The 27495-nt window shown below is 44.0% G+C and overlaps 3 protein-coding genes across 13 annotated transcripts in view; all 3 read right to left on the bottom strand.

Annotated features, from left to right (window-relative positions):
- Positions 1–398: 398 nt before the first annotated feature.
- mrpl39 (mitochondrial ribosomal protein L39) lies at positions 399–5582 on the bottom strand. Its single transcript, XM_074664314.1, has 10 exons — positions 5392–5582; positions 4622–4828; positions 4385–4524; positions 4196–4295; positions 4050–4117; positions 3788–3900; positions 3580–3645; positions 2351–2504; positions 2221–2268; positions 399–626 (listed from the first exon to the last, which is right to left on the bottom strand). Exons 1-10 carry the CDS (start codon positions 5426–5428, stop codon positions 555–557), a joined length of 1005 nt encoding a protein of 334 aa, XP_074520415.1. The 5' UTR covers positions 5429–5582; the 3' UTR covers positions 399–554.
- Positions 5583–6443: 861 nt separating this feature from the next.
- LOC141785795 (ras-related protein Rap-2a-like) lies at positions 6444–15052 on the bottom strand. Its single transcript, XM_074664315.1, has 2 exons — positions 14284–15052; positions 6444–7498 (listed from the first exon to the last, which is right to left on the bottom strand). The coding sequence occupies exons 1-2, from the start codon at positions 14595–14597 to the stop codon at positions 7261–7263; spliced, it is 552 nt and encodes a 183-aa protein (XP_074520416.1). The 5' UTR covers positions 14598–15052; the 3' UTR covers positions 6444–7260.
- A 1749-nt stretch (positions 15053–16801) lies between these two features.
- Positions 16802–27495, bottom strand: part of LOC141785792 (muscleblind-like protein 2a) — a 58302-nt gene continuing 47608 nt past the window's right edge. For 4 of the 11 annotated variants that reach the window (XM_074664302.1, XM_074664304.1, XM_074664308.1 and 1 more), the window contains 3 exons: positions 27049–27199; positions 24340–24375; positions 16802–20073 (listed from right to left, as the gene is read on the bottom strand). In XM_074664302.1, coding sequence (XP_074520403.1) covers positions 19949–20073; positions 24340–24375; positions 27049–27199 — 312 coding nt within the window. In that variant the 3' untranslated portion in view covers positions 16802–19948. Of the gene's footprint in view, positions 20074–22941; positions 23037–24339; positions 24376–27048; positions 27200–27495 lie in introns of all 11 variants that reach the window. The other 7 variants (XM_074664305.1, XM_074664310.1, XM_074664306.1 and 4 more) reach the window with 4 other exon arrangements.

Below are 27495 nucleotides of genomic sequence, written 5' to 3'. Positions count from 1 at the left end.
AAAAGGAAGAAGAATAATTTCTACCCTGAGTGTCTGCACATGGCCTCATCGGATCACAAAAGGCCAAGCCCCGGAGTCTGTGTCTAATGTGTGAAAACGCCGGGAATCCTGGGAAGAAAGTCAAAAGAAACCCGCCTTACAGCCTCAGATCCTCGCACTTTCTCACACTCCTCCGAACACACTCTGAGGATCTGGGGCCACCTGTTTGACGAGTGACAGACGCAGCAGCTGCACGACTGCCTGACCTTCAGCCAACACACACGCGCAAACACACGGACACACACTCTGCTTGTGTTGTTAAGAAAACTGCTGACACACGGGGGCATGTTTCCATTTTCACTCCTCCACACACACGCACACACACTCAGATGAGCAGATTTAAAGTGGTGTTTATTGTTCCCCTCTTTAAACCCACATTTAACACCAAAACTGTGTTTTCATAATAAAAAAAAAAAAAAAAGATAAGAGGAAGTGAGTTGTGTCATATTTTTACACGTTTATTGGTGAAATGATACAGCCTTGTACATGAGTGTGTGTGCGTGTGTGTGAGTGGGTTACGAGGAGTCTTTACTGGAGGAGTCAGGAGGAGAAGGTGGACTCGCCTCTTCAGTTCTGGGTACCTCCACCTGCACAGAGAAGGAGCAGTTTCAGAGAGGAGAGTTCGAGGGGGTGTGGGGGCATCTGCGCCGAGCGTGGGCGGCCGTGTTTGGAGCGCCAGCTGGAGGCAGACGGGGGAGATGCTTCCCTGCCGCCTGCAGCCGGCTCATGAAATACACGCCCACGCCTCGCCTCGCTGCTTTGGCGAGGGTGGACAGGTCCTCTTTAAAGGTTGCAGTTTCTCATAGAAAAAAAAATAAAAGACTCATTTTAAAAAACAAAAACAGCTGAGACGATGAAGAAACTCGCTGCCATGTTTTCCTGTTGGACTCTGAAAGATCTGGGTTTCACCTGCCAATGTTTGGGCTGCGTTTGGCAGCTCACAGGAGCTGATTTCACTCCCTAACTTTAATTAGACGACTTAAAGTCACAATATTTAATTGGAGGATTTCAGCGGGATCAAATATTTAGATTTGGATAACAAGGGAAGCAAGGTGACATAAGTGAGAAGACCTGCAGCCCTCATTAAAAAGCCTCAGAAAGACGCTGATTTCTCTCACAGAGCTGCTTTATTCACTGTTTTAATTACCCGGGTTTGTTTGTTTGTTTGGGAGCGGAGAAGCCCTCCGAGGATTCTTTCCCTCTACAGAGTGCCATGCTGTTGTTTCTGCATCGCTCAGACGCAGCTCAAACACCCCGAGTTGAGAGATTTGAACGAGTCAATCCAGGGTTTTTCTGAGTGATTTGAAGAAACACCTGCAGAGACTGAGAACGACGAAGTAAAACGCCGTTTAAAGTGATAGCGTGTGCGTTAGCGCCCTTCAGAGACGTCACTTTACAGCTCTGTAAAAACACAGGACAGAGAGGACACACAGGCATCAGGTGATATTATTGAGCAGTGTCCTCTGAGATCATAAACCAACGTCCCTTGCATGCCAATTCAGAGCGAGCAAAACCTGGTCCAGGCTCCCGCCTGTGATAAAGTGTTGTTCTTTTAATCCCTGAATAACTCAATCTGTGGGAATAAATGTAGGCCACAGAGCGCGGTATGTCATCAGCTGCCAAATCGAGCATGTCTATTAATGAGTGCAACTTTTTTTTTCCCTCCTCATTACGCAATCAGAGAAAGCCGGAGAAGCGGCAGCAAACTAGCTGGCTCCATCCAAAATTAACTCGCAGCCTAGTTTTAATTTGAAGAATTCATGCTTCTCCTTTTTTTTTTTGTACAAGCCGCAGTGCTCTGAGGGAAAAAGATTCAAGTGTCATGATGCACAACATCTTCACTCAACCTGGAGATTTAAAAATACTCGCGCTTGGATCTCGAGCGTCTTTGATGTCAGCTCAGAAAACAGAAGTTTGTCCTTCATGATGAGGATGCTTTCTTCACGCTGACTCTCCTCCTCGCGCAGTTTAGCAGCAAAATATAAATGCATTAAAAATAGCCGCGTTAAATCTTATCCCCTGGCTACTCGGAGGAATCTGAAGCGATGCTGCAGCCAGAGACGGAGCTGGCTAGACCGCTGCCCCAAAACACAGAGAGCTCTCCTTCCCTGAGCTGGCCCCGAGCTCCAGCTTTGATGTCTCTGTGAGACGCTGGAAAGCACAGATACTTGTTGGTCTTACCAGCTTCTCTGCGCGTTGCCTCAGTTTCCTCCAGACTGTGTGGTGAGCCTGCAGAGAGGAAGACAGCGTGACTCACGGTGCATGGACACACTTGGAAACAGACTCTAAATGTGTTAAACAATCTCCTCACCTGCAGCTGCAGAGGCAGAGAGAGGCCCTGAGCTCGCCGATGGAGGCCCCAGGGTCCCTGTCCCAGACTGTGGAGGGCCGTCACCTCATACTGGGAGCACAGGCCTGTTCTGGCCACTAGGGGGCCCCCACTCAACAGCACGTGATCCCCACATCTACAGACAAGGGAAACCGAACAACATGAAAGGTTTTGTTGAAGATGTAGAAAATACAACACCCTGCCATGAGATGACTTTTTGGTTTTACAGCCTCATTAAAAATCTCTGATATCCAATATTTATGACAAGCTCATGGGTTTTGAGGATAACCTTTTTAATTATATCAAATTGCTTGGGACAAAGCTATCCAATGCAAAAGTTCAATAACCCTTTGTGCTAGATTACAGCTTCTACAATTCAAAATCCTGCAGAGTCCACATCACTGAAGCTAAATTATCTAAAACATTTCCTGATGTTGTGGATGAATGTGAAAGATGTCGTGCTTCTTCATGCAATTTGAGTTTTGTGTGCTTTTTCTGTCCTAGATTGCATCAATTTTGGAATGACATTTTTACCATGCTGTCAAAATTTTTAGGAATTTGTAGCAGAATGATGTCAGGTCTTTCCTCAAAATGGAAATAGTAAATCTAACGGTGAAGGGGAGTTTTAGCATTTTTTTTTTTAAAATGGAATTGTTTTCTTGACTATTTTTAGTCATTGTCAGTTATTTAGACCCCTTCTCTTTTTACTTTCCTATTTTTGTTATTTAACTTTGATTTATTTACTTGTTGTTTATATGTCAGCGCTTGCTTATTCATCAACTTATTTTAAATCTAGAACAAAATATTTAATTAATTCATTATTTGAACTTGATTTTATGTTTTATAATCGTTTTTGAATGCAAAGACAATGTTTTGGTTTTGTTAAAGGAAAAAAAGAGATAACATTGTACATTTAAAATCTATACCATTGTACTTCCTTAAACTATGTCTCTGATAAAAAAAAAGAAAAAAAGAAAAAAAAGGAGAAAAAAAGGGAAAAAAAAGGAAAAAAAGAAAAAAAAAGAAAAAATGAAAAAAAATGAAAAAATTAAAAAAAATGAAAAAAAGAAAAAAAGAAAAAAAAAAGAAAAAAGGAAAAAAAGAAAAAAAGTGAAAAAAAAAGACAAAAAAAAGAAAAGCAAAGAAAAAAACAAAGAAATAGGAGGAAGAGGAATGGGGGTTGGAATAAAATGATGAGGAGAGAAAATCACCTGTAGAGCATCACGGTGCCTCTGGGACTCTCTGCTGCCTTCTGTTCCACCTCCTCCTGTTTACATCTGAGACACACAGAACAACAGCCGTGCATTTATTAGTGTTCAAAGAGGGGAGAGAAACAAAGAAGCACACAGAAAAGACACTAAAGAAGAAGCTGATTAAAGATGCAAACAGGTAGGGGGGACTGAGCAGGAGGCAGACTACCTGCTGTGTGAGAAGACTTCCAGCGCCACAGAAGTCAACACCTCCAGGGGCTCCCAGGCCAGGTCCTGGTGGATCAGCTGCTGGGCTGCCCGGGTCAGAGATCTCAGTGACTCCTGAAGGGGAAAAGAAACAAGAGAATTAGATTCAAATAAAGAAACAGGACAGAAAAGAAAAACCTTCCCAACGTGGTGTTTGTGCTGAAAAATCCCTGCAGTAAAGTGTTTTCTGGCGATTTAACGAGTGCACAGGCTTGACTACAGACCTCAGAGGGAGTCCATGAGTCCAGCTGAGGGTCGAGAACGACATCGCAGCAGAAGGCTCCTGATGTTACTGCAGGGGAAACACAAAAGCACCGTCAGTCAAGGTTAATCTCAGGTTAAATTTGGAGACAAAGAGATTCTCATCTACCTGGAACCTCTGGGGTGTTGAGCAGCTCCACAGTGAAGTCGTCTTTAAATGCTGTCTCAAGAACCTGGCCGAGCAAGGCAGTGCAGGATCTCCAATAAGCCTAACAGGGAAAGGAAGACGCAGAAGACTCTTGGTATCCAAGACATCCCGTGATCCTTCAAATATTAATTATTTTATGTGTGAAAGTACCTGATTGACAAGTGTAGGATCGCTGTCTTTGAATGTGAGCAGTTTGAGGGAGCAGGAGTCTGTGAGCGGCTGATGTAGAGGCCAGAGCTCGCCGTCCACGAGGGCCAGCACAGAGTTAGTCACGTGGTATTCTGTCAGATCTGAGGGGCAAATATAGAGGAGAGTGTGAGGCGCAAAGAAGAGGAATTCTCCACAGCTGTTGGAGCGACATCTTCCACATTTTCCATCTTTACTCACGTCTTGCACAGCTGAGCGGCGTAGACATCCCTCTGTTCATGACCAGCAAAGTGCCGTCCAGCCCCGGGCCCTCCATGTTCACCTCGATCTTCTCAATGCGAGGGTACAGAGCTCTCTGCCGGGCCTGCTCTCTGGAGAAGACAGCATTACGCTGGCTGCGGACTTCAGCAGCTTGTGGACGCACAGCTGCTGCAGTGGACGCAAAACCTGTTGAGGGAGAGGAAACAGAAACAGGATATTGATAAACAAAACTGTCCTTAAACACTATTGGTGGGGAATTGAAAACCTTAGAGTGTTTGATCAAAAACTTTGACCTGCTTTGAGACATCCTACTTATCAGTGAGCATCATAAATCAGATAATAGTAACAGAAAAGTGCAAAAAGTCTTTCATTTTAAAGTCACTTATAGCGCTACAGTATGTCTTTTACAAACCTAAATCTGGGCAAGCATTATTTTATTGCAGTTCATGTCACAAACCTAAAACAATGTAGATTATTATTGTTATAAGTTGAAATATGTATTCCCAAAACAAGCTCAGACATATTTACTACGTGTTGTTTGGATGTTTAACGTAGTTAAATAAACTCATGTGACGTCAAACTAAGCCATCACACACACTTTTCCCCCTTTCCTTTAATTTTCAGTCATGTTTTCTGCCAATTGATGGTCCTTTATCACAAACTCAACGTAAAAATAAAGCTAACATCTCATTCCGCCCGTGCAAGTTAGCTAACATGCTAATGCTAAAACGGCAACGTCAGCTACTTACGTCGCGTGAGAGCTCCGCACACGGTCCTCGTCAACATTTTAAATAATATTTTTACAACTAAATACAAAAACAACTTAAATTAATACAGATATGTAGGAAAAAGTATAAATGGTTGTCACTTCTGCCTCCGCCTGAAGGACGACATGCCTGCTTCGTCTGCGTCGATTGTTTACGTCCGGGTAGGAACCGTAGTCATTCCATGGAGAGTTCCGGTAGGCCGAGCGCTGTTCTGGGTTATGACAGCAGATAGCGCTGTTGGTACTAATTTCAACGCACCTTTCTACTTTTAATAAAGACAAATATAACCAGATTAATAAAAAAAAACTACATTTTGTCCGCTAAAGACTATTCATTCTTAATTTCAAAATTTCAAACAGAAAAATAACTTATGTGTGTTTATTTCAACCAGGAACTTGATTGGATAACATAAATTAATCACCATCAGAGCAGGGTAAGGAAATAAAATGTTGGAATTCCTTAATAATAATTAAAAAAATCCAAATATGAAAATCAAATTAACTTTTCATGATATATATAGTGCTTCTAAGTAATTTTCTGTCTAACTGCTTGTTTTAGTGTTTTTCTTTTCTACTTTAGTAATGAATTTGACATTACTCTCTTTAAATCTATCAAACGTGTTAACAAATGTATCTCTAAATTACCTCTGTCTCCAAGGCGTTGAAAGACCGTCCTCCCATGCTGATTGGAAGCAATCCAGAGTTAGTAGCTTGGCTCTAAAGTCTCACATGTCCCCAATTTCATCCCCCTAATGGACTCTAATGGCTCCCAGAATTTGACAAATGCTTGTTGCATTCTTCAGGACCAGAACCGGCAGTGAGTGTTGGCACTAACAGGACTTAGGGGCCGAGAAAACTCAGCCGCAGAACCAAAACATCATAAATCATGTGGACGCAGGATGAGATGGAGCCAGATTACTGTGAAATCAGAAAAACTGAGAGAGTATTTTCATAAAGAGCAGAGGAAGAGAGGAGGTGTAGCTGTAACAATAAATAAAACATGAACATTAGTGAATAAAAACTCGACACTTTGTGCATAAAGATTTATTTTTGTTGAAAATAAGTGATTCTGACGTTGCACCACTAACATATCTGGCGTGATTTAAGATAAATGAACTACACACTGACACTGATGTTCACGTCATACAATGTAACAAGGCATTTGTATCGTCTGTTAAAGTGTAAAGACCAGTGTCCGCACGTTTTTTAATGACTGATTGATCGCTGATTGATTCATTGATACTGTCTCTTTGGGTGAAATTGATTGTACTCCATGTCGGTGTGACGGTACGGCTTCATGCACACTGCGTCCTCACTTTGTCAACATTTGGGATGAATTTCCCCAAAGGTGCTGTTTTCCTTTTGAAACATTCGTACATCTTTTTCATTCATTCGTAGTTAGGCGGGCCTGCTGCGACGATAATCCTGCTCCACTCCTTCACAGTGGTGTTACCTGACATCCGTTCTGATACTACGTGATTGGTCTTGCACGTCCTAAAAGTGCAAAAAGACAAACAGAAGACCTAAAACAGGACCCAGAAGACTGTTCAGCACTTTGCCATCCCCTTCTCGGATCTATGGCCGGTTTCCCAAACACATTTAGCACTACGATCCTCTCCTTTGATGGCTTTTTAAGATGGTTTTGGCACCGTGCTTCCTTTGGGAAACCTCACAATTTGCTCCTGTTAGTCGAGAAGTTGGTGATGAAACTGGGAGGTTTTTTTTTCTCTTAGGGAAAAATCCCAAACTGCGCCTGAGAAGCGCTGAAACATCTTTTCTTAGTCTCAGAGTGGATTTTTTTTTACCCCCTCTCCCGTTCATCCACCACCCTCCCAGAACGGTGCACCAGCTGCTACTGCACACTGCAGGCGGGGCAGCACGCCTCCCTCCGGTCCGGCAGGGGGCAGAAGTCCATCTGCCGCACGATCTCGGCGAACAGCTCGTCCACCATCGTCTTGCTTTTGGCTGATGTCTCCATGAAGGGGCAGCCCCAGTCCTCTGCCAGGGCTTGGCCCTCGCTCGGGGACACTTCTCGCTCATCCTCCAGGTCCACCTTGTTCCCCACTAACACCACCGGCACCTGCTGGTACCTGGAAACAAAGGAGGAGACATCAGCGTGTGAATTCTGGCTCTGACACGCTGTGTTTGTTCGAAGCTGAAACAAGACAAGTTGTAAACAAAGCACAAAGGGACCAAAAGAGGAGGGAACCAGTTTTGTTTAAATCATTAGCTCCCAACTTTCCATTACGGATGAAAAGCTTTCTTCTCCTCCAGCCATCGATGGAAGGAAACCAGGCTGAGGAGAGTAATGGTAAAGGTTATTGAATAATTGAATAAAGCTAATGTGCTCCAGCATGGAGGGACAGCAGCCTTAGAAATGACTGTTTCTGCTTCACAAAGGCAGCTTCAGACTAGAATGGGTCATTAAAGGGTCATTTCACTTAAATTCTGCAAAACTAAAGCTCAGGAGAGAGGAGGAACCTGTCATGTGATGCCGCTTACAAACTTACGCTGCAGATTTGCATCACATGACATCTCCTGGAGAGTAACTCGAGTCTAAATCTGGAACTGAGCATCTTTTCTTCTTGAAAGTCGACAAATAAACACCTTACTTCAACATGTTAGAGGTGTTTCATTTCATGTTTTCTCTGATTAAATAACTACACAGAGCGTATGTATCCTCACAACAGGTAATGGCGCAGGCCGTGTAAAGGCCTCCACCATCAGTCATCCCTAAGTGCATCCCGAGCCCGGCTTATTGATTTGCTGCTGCTATTGAGAAATGGGCTCTTATCTACAAATTGGTGTCCTGCTGCAGCGCTGCGAGCCAGGAGAGGAGCTGAGGCGTGGAAAAGAGCTGGCAGACAGAGACGAATGCAGGTGGAGGAGTCTTGAACACCTGTCAGACGCGAGGTTACAAGTTTGAGGAGCTCACAGACGAGGATCAAAGACTGTGGGAAATGGGAGAAATCCAGCGCTTTGAGAGTGGGGGAAATCTGCCGCAACTCACTTGAAATGCCAAAGACTTCCCCCACAGCTTGACATTTCCCCCCTGCAGCCACTGCACGGCTCAACACACACACACACACACACACTGAGAGAGAGCAGCTGACCTCAGCAGGACAAGCATCTTGCATTGGCCTGAGTGTGTTTGGAGAGTCCAGAGGGTGTGAAGTGTGAACAAGAAGAGCACTATGCAGACAAACACAAGCTGACAGCCTTGCAGGAGAAACTCTATATATAACTACAAAGACAGGGGGAGAGTTTATGTCCTCCTCCTCCTCCTCTTCATCTTCCTCCTTCTCGCTAAATGAGGAGAAACTGAACCTTAACGACGCAGCAGGAAGCTACGCTACCCTGTGGCTAATGTCCTGCGCCACTGAAGAAAATGTCACTCAGCGTCAAGGGTTGAACAGATCTTAACAGTCACAAAAAAAAATCATTTCCAGAAGTGGCCACTAGGTGTCGCCACTTCCCTATGATCCTCAGTGTTGGTATTACTGACCTCTATTTCCAGAAAGAAATACTCTGGAGTCTGGATTTTCAGCGAGGAATATGTCCTAGTTTCCGTTTGTGGATTTGGCACCTGCCCACAGCGTCAAAATAACCAAAAGCTCCTCCATTCGAAGCCATAAGCATCACATTAAAAGACATAAAAGATCAAATTATTTCATTAAACTTGGGTTATAAATGTGTTTCTTCTGCCTTTTCCTCCACATACCATCTGAATTTAAAGCAGCACAGAAAAACAAACACTGCTATCTTATTCCTCGTCCAGCGTGAGATCTGGCACCCGCACATTACGGGAATTATCAGCACAGTTGGAGACTGTTTGGGCTGCTTGGCTGACACCACCAGCTGTACGAATATGCAGCTTTTTGTTACAAAAAGTCAGTGGGAGAGGAGTGGAGTCGGATTTATGGAACAGAAAACAGCAGGTGGTGGAGGGTTTATGAAATCATACACTGATATCTCAGACGAAGAGTTGATTTCTACAATCCGGCTGCTCCACAGGTGGAAACGCTGCATCCTCATTAACGGATCTTAGAATAAGTTCTGCTGATACACATTTGACCTTTGCAGCGCTCACAACCGCCATCTGCCCCTGCAGGGTGTTATTCCAACTGTTGGGAAACACAAACCCTCCCACACACACAGAATCCGCGTTAATAACTCACCAAAAAAAGACAAACTGCACATTTTCCACTTTGCCTGGAGGTACAACAGCCTTATTAAAGCTACCTGCTGTGCTAAATAGCTGCAGTGATCTCACTCCCAGCCCCACAGCACCAACAAACACATGCTAAAACACAAAAGACCAGTCATGCGTCTCCAACTGTGCAGCCGCCTCTTTGCTCCCTGCATCTGCTCTTAATTAGCAGACAGAGCCGTGTGACAGCCAGGCCGACGCGTGTATCTGTTAAAAGAGTGGACGTAAAGTCACAGAACACACAGCACCTTCACTCCTCCACCCCTGGAGGCTGATTCTGCTGAGGAACATCTCATCGCTGCTGCTAATGTTCCTGAGAACATGGAGAGAGAGCGAAAAACAACATAACCGCAAACATTCCTCAGATAAACAGACAAAGAAAAGGCCTGCACGGCAGATGGAGACGACTCTTTGGAGTGTTTGTTTTATGGAGCTTAATTTCATCTCTAATGTTTGAGCCCAGCTCCTCCATATAATCTTGTTTCTTTATGATGCAGATGCACAGACCGTATAGGCAGAGTGGGAGCTACAAGACTCATCCTCATTAGTCTTTATTACTCCTGTTGTTCTGTGCTCAGGATAAAGTGTGAGCTTGAAGTTAATTCATCAGTTTGACGCAAGATATCTGCAAACAATCTGATCATGACAACATTTAATTTTTATTTGAGGTCCAATTGTTGAAAAACACACACTAAAGTGCCCTCTTAGAAGCCAAAACATAGGCTAAAGTGTGGCGCTAAAGTGCTGTGCTCTCCTGGGAGCCAAAACATACCCCAAGTGCCCTTTTCAAAGCAGAAACAGACACTAAGGTGCCCTCATCAGGGACAAAGAACTAGCTTGAGAGCCAAAATGCGCTAAAGTGCTGTGCTAAAGTGATAAGTGATAGGGCTAAAAATCCTAGCTTGGGATCTAAATCATGCACTTAAGAGCCCTCCTAGTTGGCAAAACACGCTAAAATGCTCTCTCTTTGGAGCCAAAACATAGGCTAAAGTGTTGTGCCCTCCTGGGAGCCAAAACACACACTAAGGTGTCCTCATCAGGGCTGAAAAAACTAGCTTGAGAGCCAAAATGCGCTAAGATACAGTGCTAAAGTGCCCTCTTGGAAGCCAAGGACTATGCGTTAAAGTGTCCTGTAAGAGGCTAAAGTGCTGCGCTCAAAGGCCCACTTGGGAGCCAAAATATATGCTAGAGTACCCATTTTATAGCCAAAAAAAAGTGTCCTCTTCAGAGCCAAAAAATAGCACAGGAGCCAAAACATGTGTCAAAGTGCTGTGCTAAAGTGCTCTCTTGGGAGCCAAGAAACATGCTCTAAAGTGCCCCCTTGGGGCCTAAAGTGCTGTGCTAAAGGGCCCCCTTGGGAGCCACAGCACATACTAATGTTACCATTTTATAGCCAGAAACAAAGTGTCCCCTCCAGAGCCAAAAAATGAGCTTGGAAGCCAAAACACACACTTAAGTGCCCTCCTAGTTGGCCCTCTTTTAGAAGCCAAAACACAGGATAGAGAGTAGCTTTAATGTGCCGCACTACAGTGTAACACAAGTACCTCCTCAAGAGTCAAAAGCGCCTTGAAGTGCCCTCTCTTAGAAGCCAAAACACAGGCTAAAGTGTAGGGCAAAAGTGCCGCACTACAGTGTCACACTAAAGGGCTTCCTCAGGAGCCAAAAGGGCCTCAAAGTGCCTCCTGGGTGCCAAAAAAAGCGCTAAAGCCCCTCCTTTTGGAAGCAAAAGTGTGCTTTAGTCCCACTTTAGAGCTAAAACTTGTTAAAGTGTCTTCTTTGGAGCCAAGACAAGCGCTAGAGTGCCCTGTTTAGAGGCAAAAACACACGCTGAATGTGTGCATTTGTCTCTTTTGGCCCCTGCCCTTTAAAAAGCTACCACCACTGTTGTGAGCTTTGAGATTATTTTCTGTTTGTTGCAGGAGAGCCATAAACAATGTGATCATGATGACAAAGGTGAAAACACTCCAGCACCACAAAGCGCCACCAATGAGCACTTTACTCTCCTCTTAACTCACATTCTAAACCCAGCTGCCCGCTTTAACGTATCCCTTCTTCCTGATGGTGAACACTAAAAGCCTGAGGTCAGGAAGTTGCTTTGTGCCTGCACCAAAGTGCCCCCTGGGATACGTAGTTTTGGTCTCCTAGTCAGCAGCGCGTGATGCTCACCTCCTGCTATTAGACACAGCATCAGTGCAGCGTGAAAACACCGCTCTGCTGCTTTGAACCGTCGTCTTCCTCCTCTCGGGGGCAAACGCACAAGCATGGACCTTTAACGTGCGAGCCAGGAGATGATTAGATTGTGAGGAGGGCTACACCCAGATGTTGTTTTCAAAGATAGCACCACACAGGCTTGATTCTGTTAGTCAGAGAGCGCCTCAGTCCACAGAGGGTCCACAGAGGGGAAAGTATGTCAGAGACAGCGTGTTCCAGCTTAAACATGCATCAATTATGCACATATGGAAGAAAAAGCACAACCTGCATTATGGTAGAGTCTGGTACACATGTCCTTAAATCGCCTCCAAATTAAAGGAGTAGTTCACATTTTGAACTCCTGTTTAAAGCCTCAAAGTTAATCTAAGCTAAGTGGCACCTAGCATTAATGAAATATTTACAGTTCAGTCATGAGAGTGGTATCAATCCAACCTTAAGTGTATTTCCCATCATGCCCCACTATTACTCTAAGTGTACTTCCTGCCTTCTTTACTGCTTATAAAAGTACGTCAACACAATGAAACCGATATGTGGCTATCGCAGCCAGAGCAATGGTTTCGCAGCACCTGCACCCCCGCAGAGGCGTCCTCATACAGGATTATTTCCCATGATCCCCCCTGCAGAGAGCCCTGCATAAGCATTCTGGTTTATATGACTCCCTAATGGAGGCCTGATGTCTTCTTGGCTTCCAACCCAACACAATCCCATTAAGTTCTGGTGAGTGGGCACATACTATATCTCTGTGTGGCGCTCGCTGCTGCTGCTGCTGCTGCTGCTGCTGGCTCAGCGAGAAGTTTGGGGCGGAGGGAGGCGGATCTCCTGGAGACAGCTAATGGAGACCAGGAGAGGGGGTTTTGCTTGTTTTATATAAAAACGGACACCGAGTGGAGGTCTGGTGGTGGTTAGATGATCAACAAACCTGTCCTTAGGTAAACTGCTCTCTGAGAGGGAGTTGAATGAGTCATACACACTCAGGTTTATCAAAATACACAGAGAGAGAGAGCTCGGTTTGACACCATAGATGGAAAAAGCTGTCATTGGATGGATGGAGCAACAGCTGTCCCAGGTGAAGCCAAAAGTTTCAGAACTTTTTAACCTCTGTTTGCCATTAACAGACAGTTTTTGCAGAAACACCTTCATTTGCTCTCATAAATCTTAAATTCCTACCACTGGCTTAGCTTTCTTTGAGGATGTAGAGCGTTTAGCTCATCTGCAGCTCTGGACATACAGTAAGAACCCCAGCCTCAGACCCATAGCAGTGTAAAATAACAGTATGAAATATTCATAGGCGTACACTCGAGGACAGCTGTGGCTGCTGCAGTGGAAGCAGCTGGTTGGGTGGCAGCTGTCTGGAGGAAGCAGAGCCCGTCGTTTTTATATTTCTTATTTCAGAGGAGTTCCCTCATGCACTCGTCCCCTGCTGTGCCGCGTCAGCCGTGACGTCTGAGCTACGGGGGCATCCGGTTCACTCCGGGGATGGAGGTGAAAGCACTGCATCGAGATACACGGGTTAAATTATGAATCATTATTACACAATATGTCGTGAGGTAAACAGAGGCCTGTTTCTCCAGTTTGTCCTAGAAATTCAGTCAAAACTTGGCTCTTTTCAGCCAGTCAGATCTGCTCTGGGTCAACCCTGAGGTCTTTAAAACCTCGAGATCAGCTGCTAGAACCACCTCATCCGGCTCCTTTTGATGCCTCAAAGTGAGATCTCTGCACCAAATCTCCTCTGGCTCCATCTTTCAGCCACATATCCTGTGTTTTTGTCCAGACGTGGCACTGAATTCTTCCACATAATCTACTCAAGCCTTTTTTCATTTTGCCATGTCTGGACTCCATCAGCATCATTAAACAAATGAACACCAGCACGTCACTTCTCAAAGCAGAAGATCGCACTGTGGATGAGCTCACAGGACGTGTCGAGGAAGTGATCAAAGCTGTCCGGAGTTAGTGCTGAGTGAGAGACTGCGAGAGGTCAGCCGGCAGATGGAGCCTCTTATGAGGAACATATGAGCTGTGGCGGCTTCTCACGGAGGATCTGGAGGAATCCTGGAGCTGACAGTCACATTAATGTGTATTTTAAGGCCTGATTTATGAAAGTTAAGGGGCCCAAAGGAGGTTCCAGGGGGTACCCCGGCAGATTCTACATCTGATACATCCCACTCTATCAGCTTAACATTTTAAGACTAGGATAACTGTTATGATAAGTGATATCTGATCAACTTTCTGGCACAGAATGGCCCTGAAGGAGCCAAATTAGGATAATTTTGTCCAACATGTCAAAAGACAGCTGCCATTTGGTGATATTGTCCCACTCCTGATGAATAAATGATAAAACATTCAACTTCTGGAGTCCAAAAAGGCCCAAACATAACTAATGACCCCTTTCCTCCTGAATCAGACTTCACTTAGACAACAATGGAGGATCTGACAGTAAACTGCACCATGACTCACCGTTTCACCCTGATGATCTGGTCCCTCATGGGCTTGATGTCCTGAAAACTTTGCTGGTTGACCAGGCTGTAGACGAGGATGAAGCCCTGGCCGTTCCTGATGTAGAGGTCCCTCATGGAGGCGAACTGCTCGGTCCCGGCTGTGTCCAGGATCTCCAGCACCGACGGCGAGGAGTCCACCTCGATCTCCTTCCTGTAGAAATCTTCAATCGTCGGGTCGTACTTCTCTATGAATGTCCCGGTGACAAACTGGACCGTCAGGGCGGACTTCCCCACCCCTCCGCTGCCGAGCACCACCACCTTATACTCCCGCATAGCGCTCCTGTGGATGCATGCAGAGAACAAAGTCTACAGCCGCGGATGAAGGAGGAGACGCATCCCCAGGACGCACACTACACTACAGCCATGACACAGGAGCAGAAAACAAGAAATGAGACGCTCCTGCAGCTAGAAAGGCGTGCAAGCTGACAGGATGCTGGAGCATTTAGCCCTGAGATACAAAGCCACAGCCTCTACTGAAATATTCCCACGCTATCTTGCAGGGACACCATTCCAGAGGCATCCATAATGCAATAAGGCGTCGGTGTGGTAAAAATAAGATTGGCTATTATTAGAAACAACGAGACGGCACATCTTTTTAGAAGGCTAGCACTACATTTCTCTGCACAGTGGGGTACAGTCGAGTTAAAGGCGAAGAGCCTATTTATCCCTAAGAAGGCTTCAGTGCTGGGAATCCACGCCTCTAGAGTCGGTGCATCCTCTGGATGTTGCTGTTTCCTGAAATGTATGGAGAGTCATTAGTGCCACAGAGAGCTGGGATGGGATACAGCTATGACAGACAAGTTAACCCACTTACCAAGCTAACATTACCACTCTAGAACGAGGAAAGTTGTTTTATTTTAAATGTGAAGCTGCAACACATTAAAAAAAGATTGAATGAAGGTGGAAGTGTAACATTTTTGATTAGATTTTAAGCTACCAAACACTAATGCTAGCCTGGTTTGCAAGGTATACATTAATTTAAAAAAAAGAAAGAAAAAATGTACAAATTGTGCAATTAAAGGCAGTGGTGTGCACAGATTTTTCAAGGACAGGGGCAAAAAGAAAAAAAACAGGCACCTCCAGCGCTTTCTTGCCACCAAAGAGCATGCTAAGTTCTTTGTGTTTTTGAGGGCCATTAAGGGTGTCTTTGACAACTAAAAAGTCAATTAAGTATGTTTTGGCTTTCCAAAAAGTTACATTCAAGCTCATTATGGCTCCCAAGAAGGCACTTCAGCATTTTGGCACATTAGCATGAGGGGACTTTAGCAAGAGGGACCCTTGGCATGTGTTTTGGTTCCCAAAAGAACACTTTAGCAAGACGGCACTTTAGCAAGAAGGCACTTGAGCAAAAGGGCACTTTAGCACATGCTTTGGCCCCCCCTAGTGGGCCCAAGTTGGCTTTCTGAGAGGTTACATTGGTGCTCTTTATGGCTCCCAAGAAGGCACTTGAGCAAGATAACACTTTAGGGAAAAGGCACTTGAGGAGGGGGGCACCTTAGCGCGCATTTTGGCTCTATAGTGGGCACATTAGCATGAGGGCACTTTAGCTACAGGGAAATTTAGCTAGAGGGAGCCTTGGCATGTGTTTTGGTTCCCAAAAGAGCACTTTAGCGGCGCTTTAGCAATAGAGCACTAGAGCTAAGGGGCACTTTAGCACATGCTTTAGCCCCCAAGTGGGCACCTTAGCGCACATTAAGGCTCCCAAGAGGTCTATGTATCATGTTTTAGCCAGCCAAGGGGGCAGTTTAGTGTGTTTGACTTCCAAGAGGGCACAACTGTTTTCAACAACTGCACACATGCCCCCTCCATGTGCACGCCACATACTGTACCAATGAGAGCTTCCAAACACTGTTTCCAACTTGGTTTTCAAGTCAAACCCAAACTTACAATTAAACTAAATAAATGAAGATAAAAAACGACACAATTACACAGTTAGCATCAACAGTCTATGACTCACACTTACCTCACTGCCCAGTCTCTGCTGCCCTCTTGGATCATGGCCCTCTGTTTCCACAGATGACATCAGGTTAGCACACTTCAGGGGTATTAATAACCCCTCATACATGAGTTAAAAAATGCTCCACTGCAGTGACAGGAAGTGACAGAAAACAAATGAAGGAGTTTGTTTGTTCCACTCTGCGACCTTATCACCCCTCTGTCATCAGTGGCGTAAACTGGAAAAACTGAGGCCTCCTTTAAAGGAGCGCAGCGTCAAAATCTGTGTGTTTGTACTCACAGAGCCTATAAGCATCAATAGCATTAAGAGCCTGCAGGGTGCATTAGCCTGTAATCTGTTTATTTATGTGCAGGCCGCGGTTCTAAAAGTGGACAAACTGGTCTCTGAGGGACCACAGACGTTGAAGTCAGAGGATGTTTGGACCGTTATAATCCCAGAATGAACTTTTTCTTTAAACATCATAAAAACACACACTAAAGATTTAAACATGACACAAATAAGAAGTAAAGGCTAAAAGCAGTCATTTGATTTTCTTTATTTCTTTCTTTCAATAGATTTTACACTATCTTGCTGGAACCAAAGAAACATCTGACTATAGAAACATAAAATATATGCAAAAAGAATACATTTAGAAATGATTACATTGAAACTATAAATCCAATGAGGGTCTTCTTATCAATTTACTTTTTTGGAATATGAAAAAAAGATGGCACAAGCAGCCATACTTCCTAACCTGCAGTCTCCAGTGTAGCGCCATCTGCTGGCTAAAGCTGAGGGTTCTCCAAACAGGTCCATTGTAAGGCAATGGGACAAAAACGACAGATCTGGCTACAGGAGAGGGGAGGTGAGGAAGCATGACTGATAGCTTGGTTACAGTCGCCCTCTTTTGGCCGTCTGATAGAAAGAGATGTCTCTGATAAAATTGGGTAAAAGAGCTCCTAAAAACATAAAACCTTAAGCACGATGGACTCAAGATAAGGCAAAGTGTTTTGGATAAGCTGAGTCTGTTCAGTTGACCAACTGCTCAGAAAGTGCTCACATTTTTTTTTTAAAACCATCAGTCAATCGTTGCCGACACATTTTCAAAACAAAATAAAAAACATTTCAAGAGGATGCCGTACACAGCGGGCATTGTGGGTCACCGAATGAGGACATTTCTGTGTACAGGCTTCTTTTCTTTACACATTCAGGAAGGAAATGTTCTCATGCAACATGTCAAGTTATTTCTGGGTGCTTTTTGATAAATTCTTTCTGCAGGGGAAAAAAACAACTGATCACATCTGAAAACAATGTAAAAAGTGCAATCCTTAACTCTAGTGATACATAGGAATAAAATGCCTCAATGTGGAACCTAAAGGCTCTTTGTCTGGGGAAGAGTTGTACATCTCATCTTATTAATTTATAGATTATTTAGATCTTATATATATATATTTATATATTTATATATAATCTATGCAACATTGATGACTTTAAATCTATTTAAGTGTTACAGTCACAGCACTACAGAGGCTGTTATTTGCTAATGAAAATATTAGGTCGTTGTCGTAATCTCAGTGAGGAATAAGAAATGTTCTTTACAATCTACCTTGTGTACAGTGTTCTAGCAAAATGAAACAAACTTAACAATGTCATTTACAAAAATACCCAACTTTAGTAATTGCAACATTTGGCTGCCACAGCAACAACTTAATATTGTTATGAAATACTATCATACTAGAGTGAAAAGTACATCTTTTTTGAAATTTTCGTCTCTTTTTTTGGTAAAATGTCATCTATACAATAAACATTTTTTTCCCAACAACACAAGCAACTCTATAACTATGCTCATTACTGCAACACCGTCATCTTTTTTTTTTAAATCCATGAGAAGGCAAGAGATCCAGTAGCTTTCATCGACAGGCGGGTTGACTTTTAAGCCCCGCCTCCCCGCCTCGAGACGTGTGCGGCTTCTCACTCGCTGACCTGACAGGTTAGACCTTGAAATGACCAAACCGTGCAGAATGTAGCACAGCTCAATAAATTACATTCATTTCAAAATAGTTAACAACATTGTTTTTCGACTAAAATTCGACCAAGAGTAACAGAAGATAAATTACAACAAAATAGAACTTTACCACCGTCCACGAATATCAACATACAAATCAAAACGTGTGCAGACGATCAGGGTGGATGAGAGAGTCTGTTTCTGGGTGTGACTGTGGATTGTCGATGTTAATCAAGCACCATGAAAATACATCAGAAGTGTTGTAACGTAAGATTTAGTGATGAGTTAAAACACGCTGAGGGGTGGTGGAAATCAAATCGAATGATTGTTCAGGTGGAGGTGGAGGTGGAGGGGATTCAAACATACCTCGATAATAGACACAACACAAATTTTAAATAACTTTGAATACATTTCTAGAACCGTGGATATAAACTCTCAAAATAAGAGACACTTTACATACATTACACAGTTTTACAATACATTGTTTTTTCTCACTCATGTTCCTCGTGTAAACTATTCATAAAACCATGTAGGAAACGATGGTACACCGTGAAAGTCACCAAACATTCTACAAAGCTAGTTTTGATTTGTCGATTTCTTTAACTTCTTTTCCGATAAAGTCACTTGTGATGTTCAGGATGAGTTACTGTTTCTGTGATGTCCCCTTGAAAAGTCCACGCAGTCTGGGACTTTTAAGCGGATGTGTGAGTGTGAGTGTGTGTGTTGATGAGCATATTTTAGGCACTTCTACAGTTTTTCTAAAATGGAACAGGATTACCGGTGATAGTAGGGTTGGACAGGACAACCGACGGTCACAGATAGCCCTCCAGTCGAAGTTCAAGTCATCTTATGCTTGACGAACGTCGTCAAATGCACCGTTTTTTTTTAGTTTTCATTTTGTTAAGTCTTAGCACTTAAGTCCCCCCTCCCCCAGGAACCCTCCTCTGGTGTTGTCGTCTCCTTCTGGACCTTGCTTCAAGTCCCAGTCTGCCGGCAGACCATCAGTCTCCAGATGCGGACACATGCACACACACAAGGCTTGGTACCTCAAGCTCTGAGAAGCCCTTGGCACAGACTTTTTTTTCCAGTAAGGACTATCCGGGCACTTTCTCCCCCCAGACCAAACTACATGCAAAATCCGTGCACAATCTTCAGTAGGACAAATAAAGGGTTCACTCCGAGCAGCTTTCGTGATGGCAAAAAGAGGAAAGAATGGATCAGGGTGCTGAAATGTGTTTCGTTTTGTTTTCTCTGGCAGGTTGATCCCACCGACCTCTCCCGAGCTTTGGCGAGGTGTTTCCGGAGAGAGGAGGGGGGAGGAAAAGCTTCATCATGGCATCTTAACAGCATCAGGGGGCCGGACATTCAACTTTTGCAGAGATAAAGAATGCAAGATGAGAGCGTTCTCGTTGTGCACGGGTTTTTCTGTGACTTGCTGTTTTTTTCCAGCGCAAACCAAAGAGATGATCGCTGTGCAGCAGAATAAATACGAAAGAGAGGGGTTGGCGGTACTTTGGGTTGTTAAAATGACCTCTATAGTGTGTTTGCTATGTATGTCATCCTATACATAAGAGTAGTTTCTAGCAATACATACAGTATATATCTTTTTTTCTGTGTGTGTGTGAATGTGTGTGTGTTACACCGGCACTGCAGTTCTTACGGTTAAATTGAAGTGTTACACTCTTAGCATGCAGGTTGCTGGACCTCTAATGGAGAGGTAAGGTAGTATTTACACAGGGGCTGTTTTGGGTTTCCTAGTGCAGCTTCGTGACACTCCGTTCCCTTCCTGACGCTTACTTCAGGATGATCTGCAGGAGGAGGAGACAAAAACAGGAAATAGAGATTAGCTCGTCTCAGATTGAGGTTAATTCACCCAAATGTTTGATGTACACGCATCACCATGGCATGAGAAAGTCATTGTTCATTATAGATACATTACAAAACAACAAAGAGGAGCTGCTTTGTGTGCTGTGTCTCTGGGAGATCTGGGTCAAACAGTGTTTGCGACTTTAAAGGTAAACTCTAAAACCAGACTAAAACCGTTTTCCCTGCAGGCTTTCTGCAAGTTTCACCCAGGTTTGGATCCATCTGTTCAGCTCTAAAACACAGGTGTGAGACTACAAAGCCAGAGCTTTTGGAGGGAGATCGAGAAGCGAATGGGGACGCGGCCAAGAGGAGGCTTTTTCACACAGCAGCGGCTACTTGGATGGAGTAGAAACACTCTTGTTTCAGACGTGGTTCGTGCTTTGTTTGAGCATCCTGAGACCTCTGACACGAGAACGGTGAGGAAACAGCTTCTTTGACACGGCTTGTTGCGCCTTTTGAAGCGATAGTTCTCAACAACTTCAAGTGAGTGAAGGTATCTGCAAAGTGTCAACAAGCTGTGTGCAGCGATGCCTCTTTGTTTAGTCTGGAGCGAAAAACCAAAGCCTGTTTGTTTTGAAGCTTTCTTAAAGGATTTCTGTCCAAACACGGCGCAGACTTTGCACTTGGTGTTTTCCTGCTTCTGCTTTTCAACTCTGAATTATTCCTCCAAGAACATAAAAGCGTTTTATTACTTTTGATGTAAGCAAACAGCGTTTGACCCAGGTCTGACCACCGCCGTGTGTCCTCTCTGTAGGACTCTCATCGAACACATGACAGAGAAAGAAAGAAAGAGAAGAAACAGAGGAAGGAGACTGATCATGTGGAGGGGAGGAGGTAGAGGAGCTTCGGGCTGAGCTGCCGCACGCGTCGGTTAATAAACAACAGACAGAAGCCACTGGTGACATCACACATCAGGGAGGGAGTGTGATGTGCGCAGGCGGAGAGGAGGAGCCTGCTCTGCATGGCGTTATGAGAAACATCACAGAGCGCCAGATGGGTTGGTAGGTGAGTAAACCCCACCCGTCTGGTACCACAGGTGGGTTAAAACAAACACACAGGGCTGTTTTCTCTGGGATGAGCTGTGATCTGTTTCTTTCTTATCTTATCAGCCAGAGTGAGCACATACAGCCTGTCAGAGTGGTGTAATGCCTGGTTTTGAACAGCAGATGGCGCCACAACCTCACAATATAACTGTTTATATGACAAGGAGACAACTTTATCTGCAACTTTATCACTGTTTATGAATTTCATTAAGTTCCAGGTGAATAAAAAAACAGTTTTTAATAATAACTGACCTCCCTGGCTTTTATACTCATCTGTAAATAAACAACCCCGACGGAGGAATCGCAGCAGCACTTGGATGTTCTCAAGGAAAAACAGCATGTGCCTCCAAAAAGACTCATAAAAAAAGAGGGAGACAAGATGCGTATTTGTATGCAGCGCATCAGGTGATCAGACTTTAACCGTGTCCTCGCTGAGTGATCTTTAAGCAGAGCCAGGAGGGAGGAGGAGGAGGAGGGCGAAGGAGACAGACAGCGAGGGGCTGACGTCAGTGTTTCTCCAGCTCCTTGTCCCACATGCATCTTTAAAGAGCAGCTCTGCTTCCTGCTGCTACTGCTGCTGCATGCCAATTACAGGAAGAAGAGACGGTGACTCACGGGAAGTGAGCGCACGGCTGGCCTGTGAGGGGCAATAAAGCACGAGGTAGCGGGGAAGCAGACCCCTCGTTTTGATGAGAGATCTCAGAGGAATTTCTCTCAGTGTGAAGCTGTTTTTATTAATTTTCTACCATGACACCTGCTTTCTATTGGTGTCCAGATGGGAGCTGTTGTGGCTGTTTGGCTGTCAGGCTTTGCTTCTCGATTGTTACTCCAGCAAATCAAGCTAATAACGCTAAAAAAAAACAGATTGTGAGATGAATGAAAACAAATCCAAGAAAATCTATTTCTGAGGGTCTTGAACGTCCACCCTCTTTGCACTCTTTGTTGCGCAACACGTCGACCTGTGTAACACTTCTCATCTGCGTGTCCTCAAAGCACCTCTGCTCTTAACCACTGGTAAATGATTGCCAGCTGCAGGAGGCCGGCGTGCCAGCATTGTGTTGAAATTTCCAGGTTTAAAACGGGGGGCGCATGTGCGTCACTCTGGCATTCAAAACGCTGGCCCTGCTTCCCTGGCTCCTGCTGACATGCAGCAACAGGAGAGCCGCCGATCAGAGGGGCCATTTTTAGACAGCGTCTGTGATCATTCCTCCTGCGTCTGTCTCACCCTGACAAGCATGGCCTGTAACCGCTTCCTCTCTTGATTTATTCTCCCTCTTATCTCAAAACTACGGGGAGGAAACAAGGTGAAACTAGGAACAGGGGGGAGAAAAACCAACATGTCAGCTGTTAAATGCTTCAGAAGTAGCCTGCATGTATTTGCTTGAATGTGTTTGCGTAGCACACAAGCAGTACAAATGACGCCCCCTGCTGCAGATGGAGAGGCTTTTTTGACAACAAGAAAAAGTGGAAAATAAAACTTAAAACATGCAAAACAAAACCAGGAAGTAGTGCAACACAACACAACTACTACTTTGCAAATGTGGGAGCTCTGAAGAAGTGCTTTCTGGGAGTTTCCAACGCAGGTACCCCCTCTTTAAGATGCACACTCAGGCTTTAATGCCAGAGTGAGCGCGCCCAGTGCAGGCGAAAGGGGGCGTCTAGGGAGGGGTGGAGGCTCAGCTGCAGGTTATTGCAGCTGGCTATTAGATAGCAGCACTTATTCAGAGCTCCGGGGACTGATGAAAGAAAGCTTTAAAAGGAGCAAACCTGATTGGCTGGTGCTGTTGCTGCGTAGGGGACACTTGTGGCAGGAGTTGTTGCTGCAGAGACAGTAGCAGGCGTAGCACTGTACATCATTGGGACTTTGTTTTGAGGGTGGGGGAGAAGGGGGAAGGGAGGGAAGTGGTAGCAATGGACAGGTAGGTGGAGCGTTATGGTAACCATGGCATTCGTTGGGATGCGTGTGAGTGTGTGTTGTCGACGGTATCATTTGTTGATGTTGATGATGGTGGTGGTGGTTGGAGTGGTGGCGGATGTTACAGAGAGCCAGCAAGCCATCGTTAGGGTTACACCGGCAGATGGCATGCAACCATTCACAATGCAAAGCAAAAGGAGGACAGGAAGAAAGAAAGAACAAAAAGAGAGCATGGGAGAAAAAATAAGAAACAAAAAAACAAGAGGAGAGAAGCTGATTACAATCACAAATAAGGAAATTTATACGGAAAATCAGTTTGCTGAATTTTTTTTTTCTTTCCCAGAGAAGTTGAAAAACACAAGACACCAATTACAATGACTCAGTGACATTTTTGGCAGCGGGGATGGGAATTTGTTTTTCCGAAATGAGTCGAACAGGAGGACGATGCAGAAAAACAAAACATGGAGCTCTGATCGTAAATATTTTAGGTTCGAATGACGAACTGAGAAATACAGGAAGCAGGGATGGCTGCACCTTTTTTTTTTAAGTGTGTGTCTAACATCTCATCTCCTGACTTTAACTATAAACAGAGGAAGGATTTAGCAGCTGTTCCTGGTTTTAAAAAAAGTATAAAACTTCCTGGAATATCAAGATGCAGCCATCACAGCTTTTCCAGCTGAAGCGATCTGTTAGAAATAGAAGTAATAATAAAAAAGGAAAAGAAAATCCTCCTTTCCAAATGTTTAACCCGTAGGTTAGCAGACTTTTTGTAATTCCCATCCCCTTCCAGCAAAGAAAATATCTCCAGCGTCATCACTGAAAATAATTTCTCTGGGAAACTGATTTAAATTTCCTGATCCAAACACAGCACAGCAAACAGACAGTAACTATCCTACGTCTTAAGAACAGATCAGTATGCAGTATTTCATCCACACGACTATTTTTATCATAAACAAACAGTCATTAGCGAGAGTCAGCGGGAGGGAGGACGAGAACTGACTCACAACTCTTCCAGGTGATACAAAACGGACATGAGGAGTGTGAATCATATCACATCTCAGGGCTGAAGGAAAAAACAGTCCAAAGCACATTTCATCAGCTTTTATCTCCACCGCAGGAGGTGGAGCGATGACCTTTTGTCTCACCTGTAAGGGCTGCAGATATCTCCCCCTCGGACCCCCTCCCACCCCCACGCTTTCATCATACAAACAGTGTGTGTGTGAGAGAGCAAAGGGAAGGTCAGGACCTACCAAGACTGCTAGCAGGAGTCATGCACAAGACTGACCCTGTTGTGTTCATGCAGAGAGAGACAGAGAGAGGGTGAGGGGGGGAGACAGAGGGGGAGAGAGAGAGAGGAGTAAATAAATGGGTTAATTTGAGGGAGGAGACCAAGGTTAGACAGGACAAAAAGGTTGGATGCTGCTGTTACAGTGTCAGCCACTTAATGAGGCTAACGCAGGATCAGGTACAGTCGAGTTAAGCTGATGTAGAGTGTGAAGGAAAGACTGTATGAAAAGATGGACGACATGATCAATGAAAGCTGTTCCCACCAAGTACGGTTCGGTACAGGTTGGTTGGTTAAGCTAACCCTGCCTCCTTGTGGTCAGCGGCATGTAAGCCGGATGCTGATAGCCGCAGTTCAATAACAGCAAGTCACAGTGTACCCTGCTAATAAATCCAACTAGGGCTATGCTAATTCAATTCAAATTAGGATTCTTCAATATGTATGATTTTTGAGATTTCTATTTTACTTCTTTAACACCAGACCACGTGGAAAAGTGATGATGATGATGATGTCTACAGATTATATCAGGAGCCATAGTTTCCTATAAAACGCCCTCTGCTGGAGAAAAGTGGAAACTTTTTTCCAATCCAGTTTATAAACAAAGACTGAAATTAAGAGTTTAAAAAAAAAAAAAAAAACTTTTTGACAAAGAATCCTGATTTATTGATTTTTGATTTTTTTCTCCCATCCCTAAATCCGACAAAGATGAAAAATGCGAACAACACATCCAGCAATTTGTTTTCTTTGTGATTTCCATGTGGCTATTTGTTACAAAGAACAATCAAGCTTTGTTTCAGAAAAGTCTGTGAGCCACGAGGAGGAATATAGCAGCCGCTGTCACACAGGAAGTGACGATTCTTTCAACCAATCAGATCGGTTTAGTCCGGCACCTCGAAGGAAGGGTCCCAAGAAGTGGGACAGAACATCTCAGTTATTTGGGGATCTGTCCTGGGATTAGTCAGTGGAAATGCTGTAAAAGTTGCCATGGCAGCTGCCATTTCAATTATAATTTTGTCTTAATTTACTTACGTCACTGATATTTTTATTCTATTATTTTTGCTGTTGTTGTTGATTTTTTTTGTCATTATTTTCATCCTGTCTCTATATTATTTTATTATTTTATTATCATTTTCTTATCTAGTACAGTAATACATTTTTTCTATTGCTGAGGTCTATGTTATTTGTATGTTTTTTTATTATTATATGTTAACTTTTACTTTTAAAACTCCTATTTTTTACCTATTATTATTTGGCTCTTAACCTCGGAGAGACTTAATTTCTTTGCCCAATCTTTTATTTGCTATTAGATGTTTTTAGTATTTTTTCTTGTATGTGTCTGTTTTCATCTTTTTAGTTTTATCTACCTGTACAGCACTTTGTTTACAGTTGTGGTTGTTTTTAAAAGTGCTTTAAAAATAAAGATGGTATGGTTAAAATTTGATAAAATGTTGTTTGAAAAAAAAGTGTGCCGTGCTGAGATGTACCGTACTTAACGGTTTGGTGGAAACGGAGCTAAAGACATTTAGATCCTAGACTCTACAATCTGTCAAAACCTTGAAAAATAACTCCTACGCAGCTTCTTCATTCACAATCTGAGGGCTGGGCTGTGCAGGAAATTATTAAAAATGCTGGATTACAGATCAACTCTAGCAGTAATTATGAATCACGACGTGTGTTTACAATCTTAAATCTGCCACTAATTTCCTGAATAAGAGAGGAAAATCTGAATATGAGGGAATAAAACTTCAGTGTAACAGCAGCATCATGCAGTGTCAGTACGACGTGCACATGCTGATCCAGGAACATCACTACAAATGTGAAACGTCTCTGCGTCTGCTCCCTGCTGTTTTCTGCCGACACTGATAGAAAAACCCAACTCCTGGAAGTCGCCAGATTTGTTAAAGAAAAGATTTTCATGCACGACTTTGACCCAGGGCTGCTTCCCACACACAGATGCAGAGGGAGTGAGTGAATGAGGGAGGAAGGGAGGGATGAGGGGGGGCTTTCAGGCGTCTCACACCACAGGGAGACAAAAAGAGCAGGTAGACAGACGAGCCAGTGATGACTCAGAGTGGCTACAGGCGACAGCATTAGCCGCTGTTAACTCGTTTGTTGTGTGACCTGGGGGGGCGTCAGCTAGAGTTAGCTTCTGTGAGAGACAGAGCTTTTGTCTGGAGGGTAAAAACAGGCAGGGAGGGAGGATGGAGACCTGGATTCATCTGAATTGGGAGAAAATTGGCTTTTAAATGGAACTTTTGTTTTTCAAAATAGTCGATTAAACACACATTGCCTGGACAGGTGTGTCATTCTTATTTAAAAGGTAAGGAAACACATAAACTGCTCTGATCGACACTTTAACCTAGCTGGAGGCCGGGAATCAAAGTTAATGTGGCACAAGTTGGGAAATGATTAAAACGTCAGGGCTCAAAGCAGACTGTATGAAACAATGGATGGCGTTTTATCGGCGAGGTTAGCGTGTGTTTTGTTAGCACAAGGTCTGATGCAAAGAATGGAGTTTTGGCTTCACTTTCCCAGGAGGTGGAGGCGTGTCATCCATTTTTTTATACAGTCAGTAGGATGTGAGATTAAACCCCAAACACACAGATGTTTAAAACTGTGATGGAGAGTGTGTGTGTGTGTTGCATGCTCAGCATTCTTACAGGAGTGCTCTTACCTGTGGGAAAGAAAGCGGGCTGCTGGAGCTGTGCGTTGGCCAGCGCCTGCTGGTAGTGCAAAACACTGGGGTTGAACAGGGAGCTGGCTCCGTTGCTCTTCTCGAGTGCTGGTCTCTTTGGTAGGGGCTGGAGGACGCCGTGGGGGAACGCCTGTCCACCCAAAACACACACACACACACACGCACACACACACATGACAGAAGCAGAGTACATTTGTAATGTAAACAAACACCAGAGAGTGATATTTGTAAATCTCTTATTTGTCTATGCACAGCACCAAAAGGCAAACATGAAAAGTTGCTGTAACTATCACAAAGACAATGAGAAACTACACCATAGCAAGGCATTCAAAGACTTTAGAGTTACATTTAACATTACATTACAGTTAATAAACATTAAACACATCTAGAGTGGTGATCATAAATAAAAATATTTGTACTTTTAAG

This window comes from Halichoeres trimaculatus, unplaced genomic scaffold, assembly GCF_033239565.1.
Source record: "Halichoeres trimaculatus isolate MK-OKI-2021-1 unplaced genomic scaffold, fHalTri1.1 fHalTri1_scaffold_24, whole genome shotgun sequence".
NCBI lineage: Eukaryota > Metazoa > Chordata > Actinopteri > Labriformes > Labridae > Halichoeres > Halichoeres trimaculatus.
This window is presented reverse-complemented; position numbering and strand designations above follow the sequence as displayed.

What these genes read in the sequence shown, in the direction of transcription:
- mrpl39 (XM_074664314.1), bottom strand. Translation starts at nt 5,428, where the DNA reads ATGTTGACGAGGACCGTGTGCGGAGCTCTCACGCGAC. An exon ending in GTGCGGAGCTCTCACGCGAC is followed by an intron (nt 4,829 to 5,391) that starts GTAAGTAGCTGA and finishes CTCCCTCAACAG; the next exon opens with GTTTTGCGTCCACTGCAGCA. An exon ending in ATCCTACACTTGTCAATCAG is followed by an intron (nt 4,296 to 4,384) that starts GTACTTTCACAC and finishes TTTCCCTGTTAG; the next exon opens with GCTTATTGGAGATCCTGCAC.
- LOC141785795 (XM_074664315.1), bottom strand. Translation starts at nt 14,597, where the DNA reads ATGCGGGAGTATAAGGTGGTGGTGCTCGGCAGCGGAGGGGTGGGGAAG. An exon ending in CAGATCATCAGGGTGAAACG is followed by an intron (nt 7,499 to 14,283) that starts GTGAGTCATGGT and finishes CTTTGTTTCCAG; the next exon opens with GTACCAGCAGGTGCCGGTGG.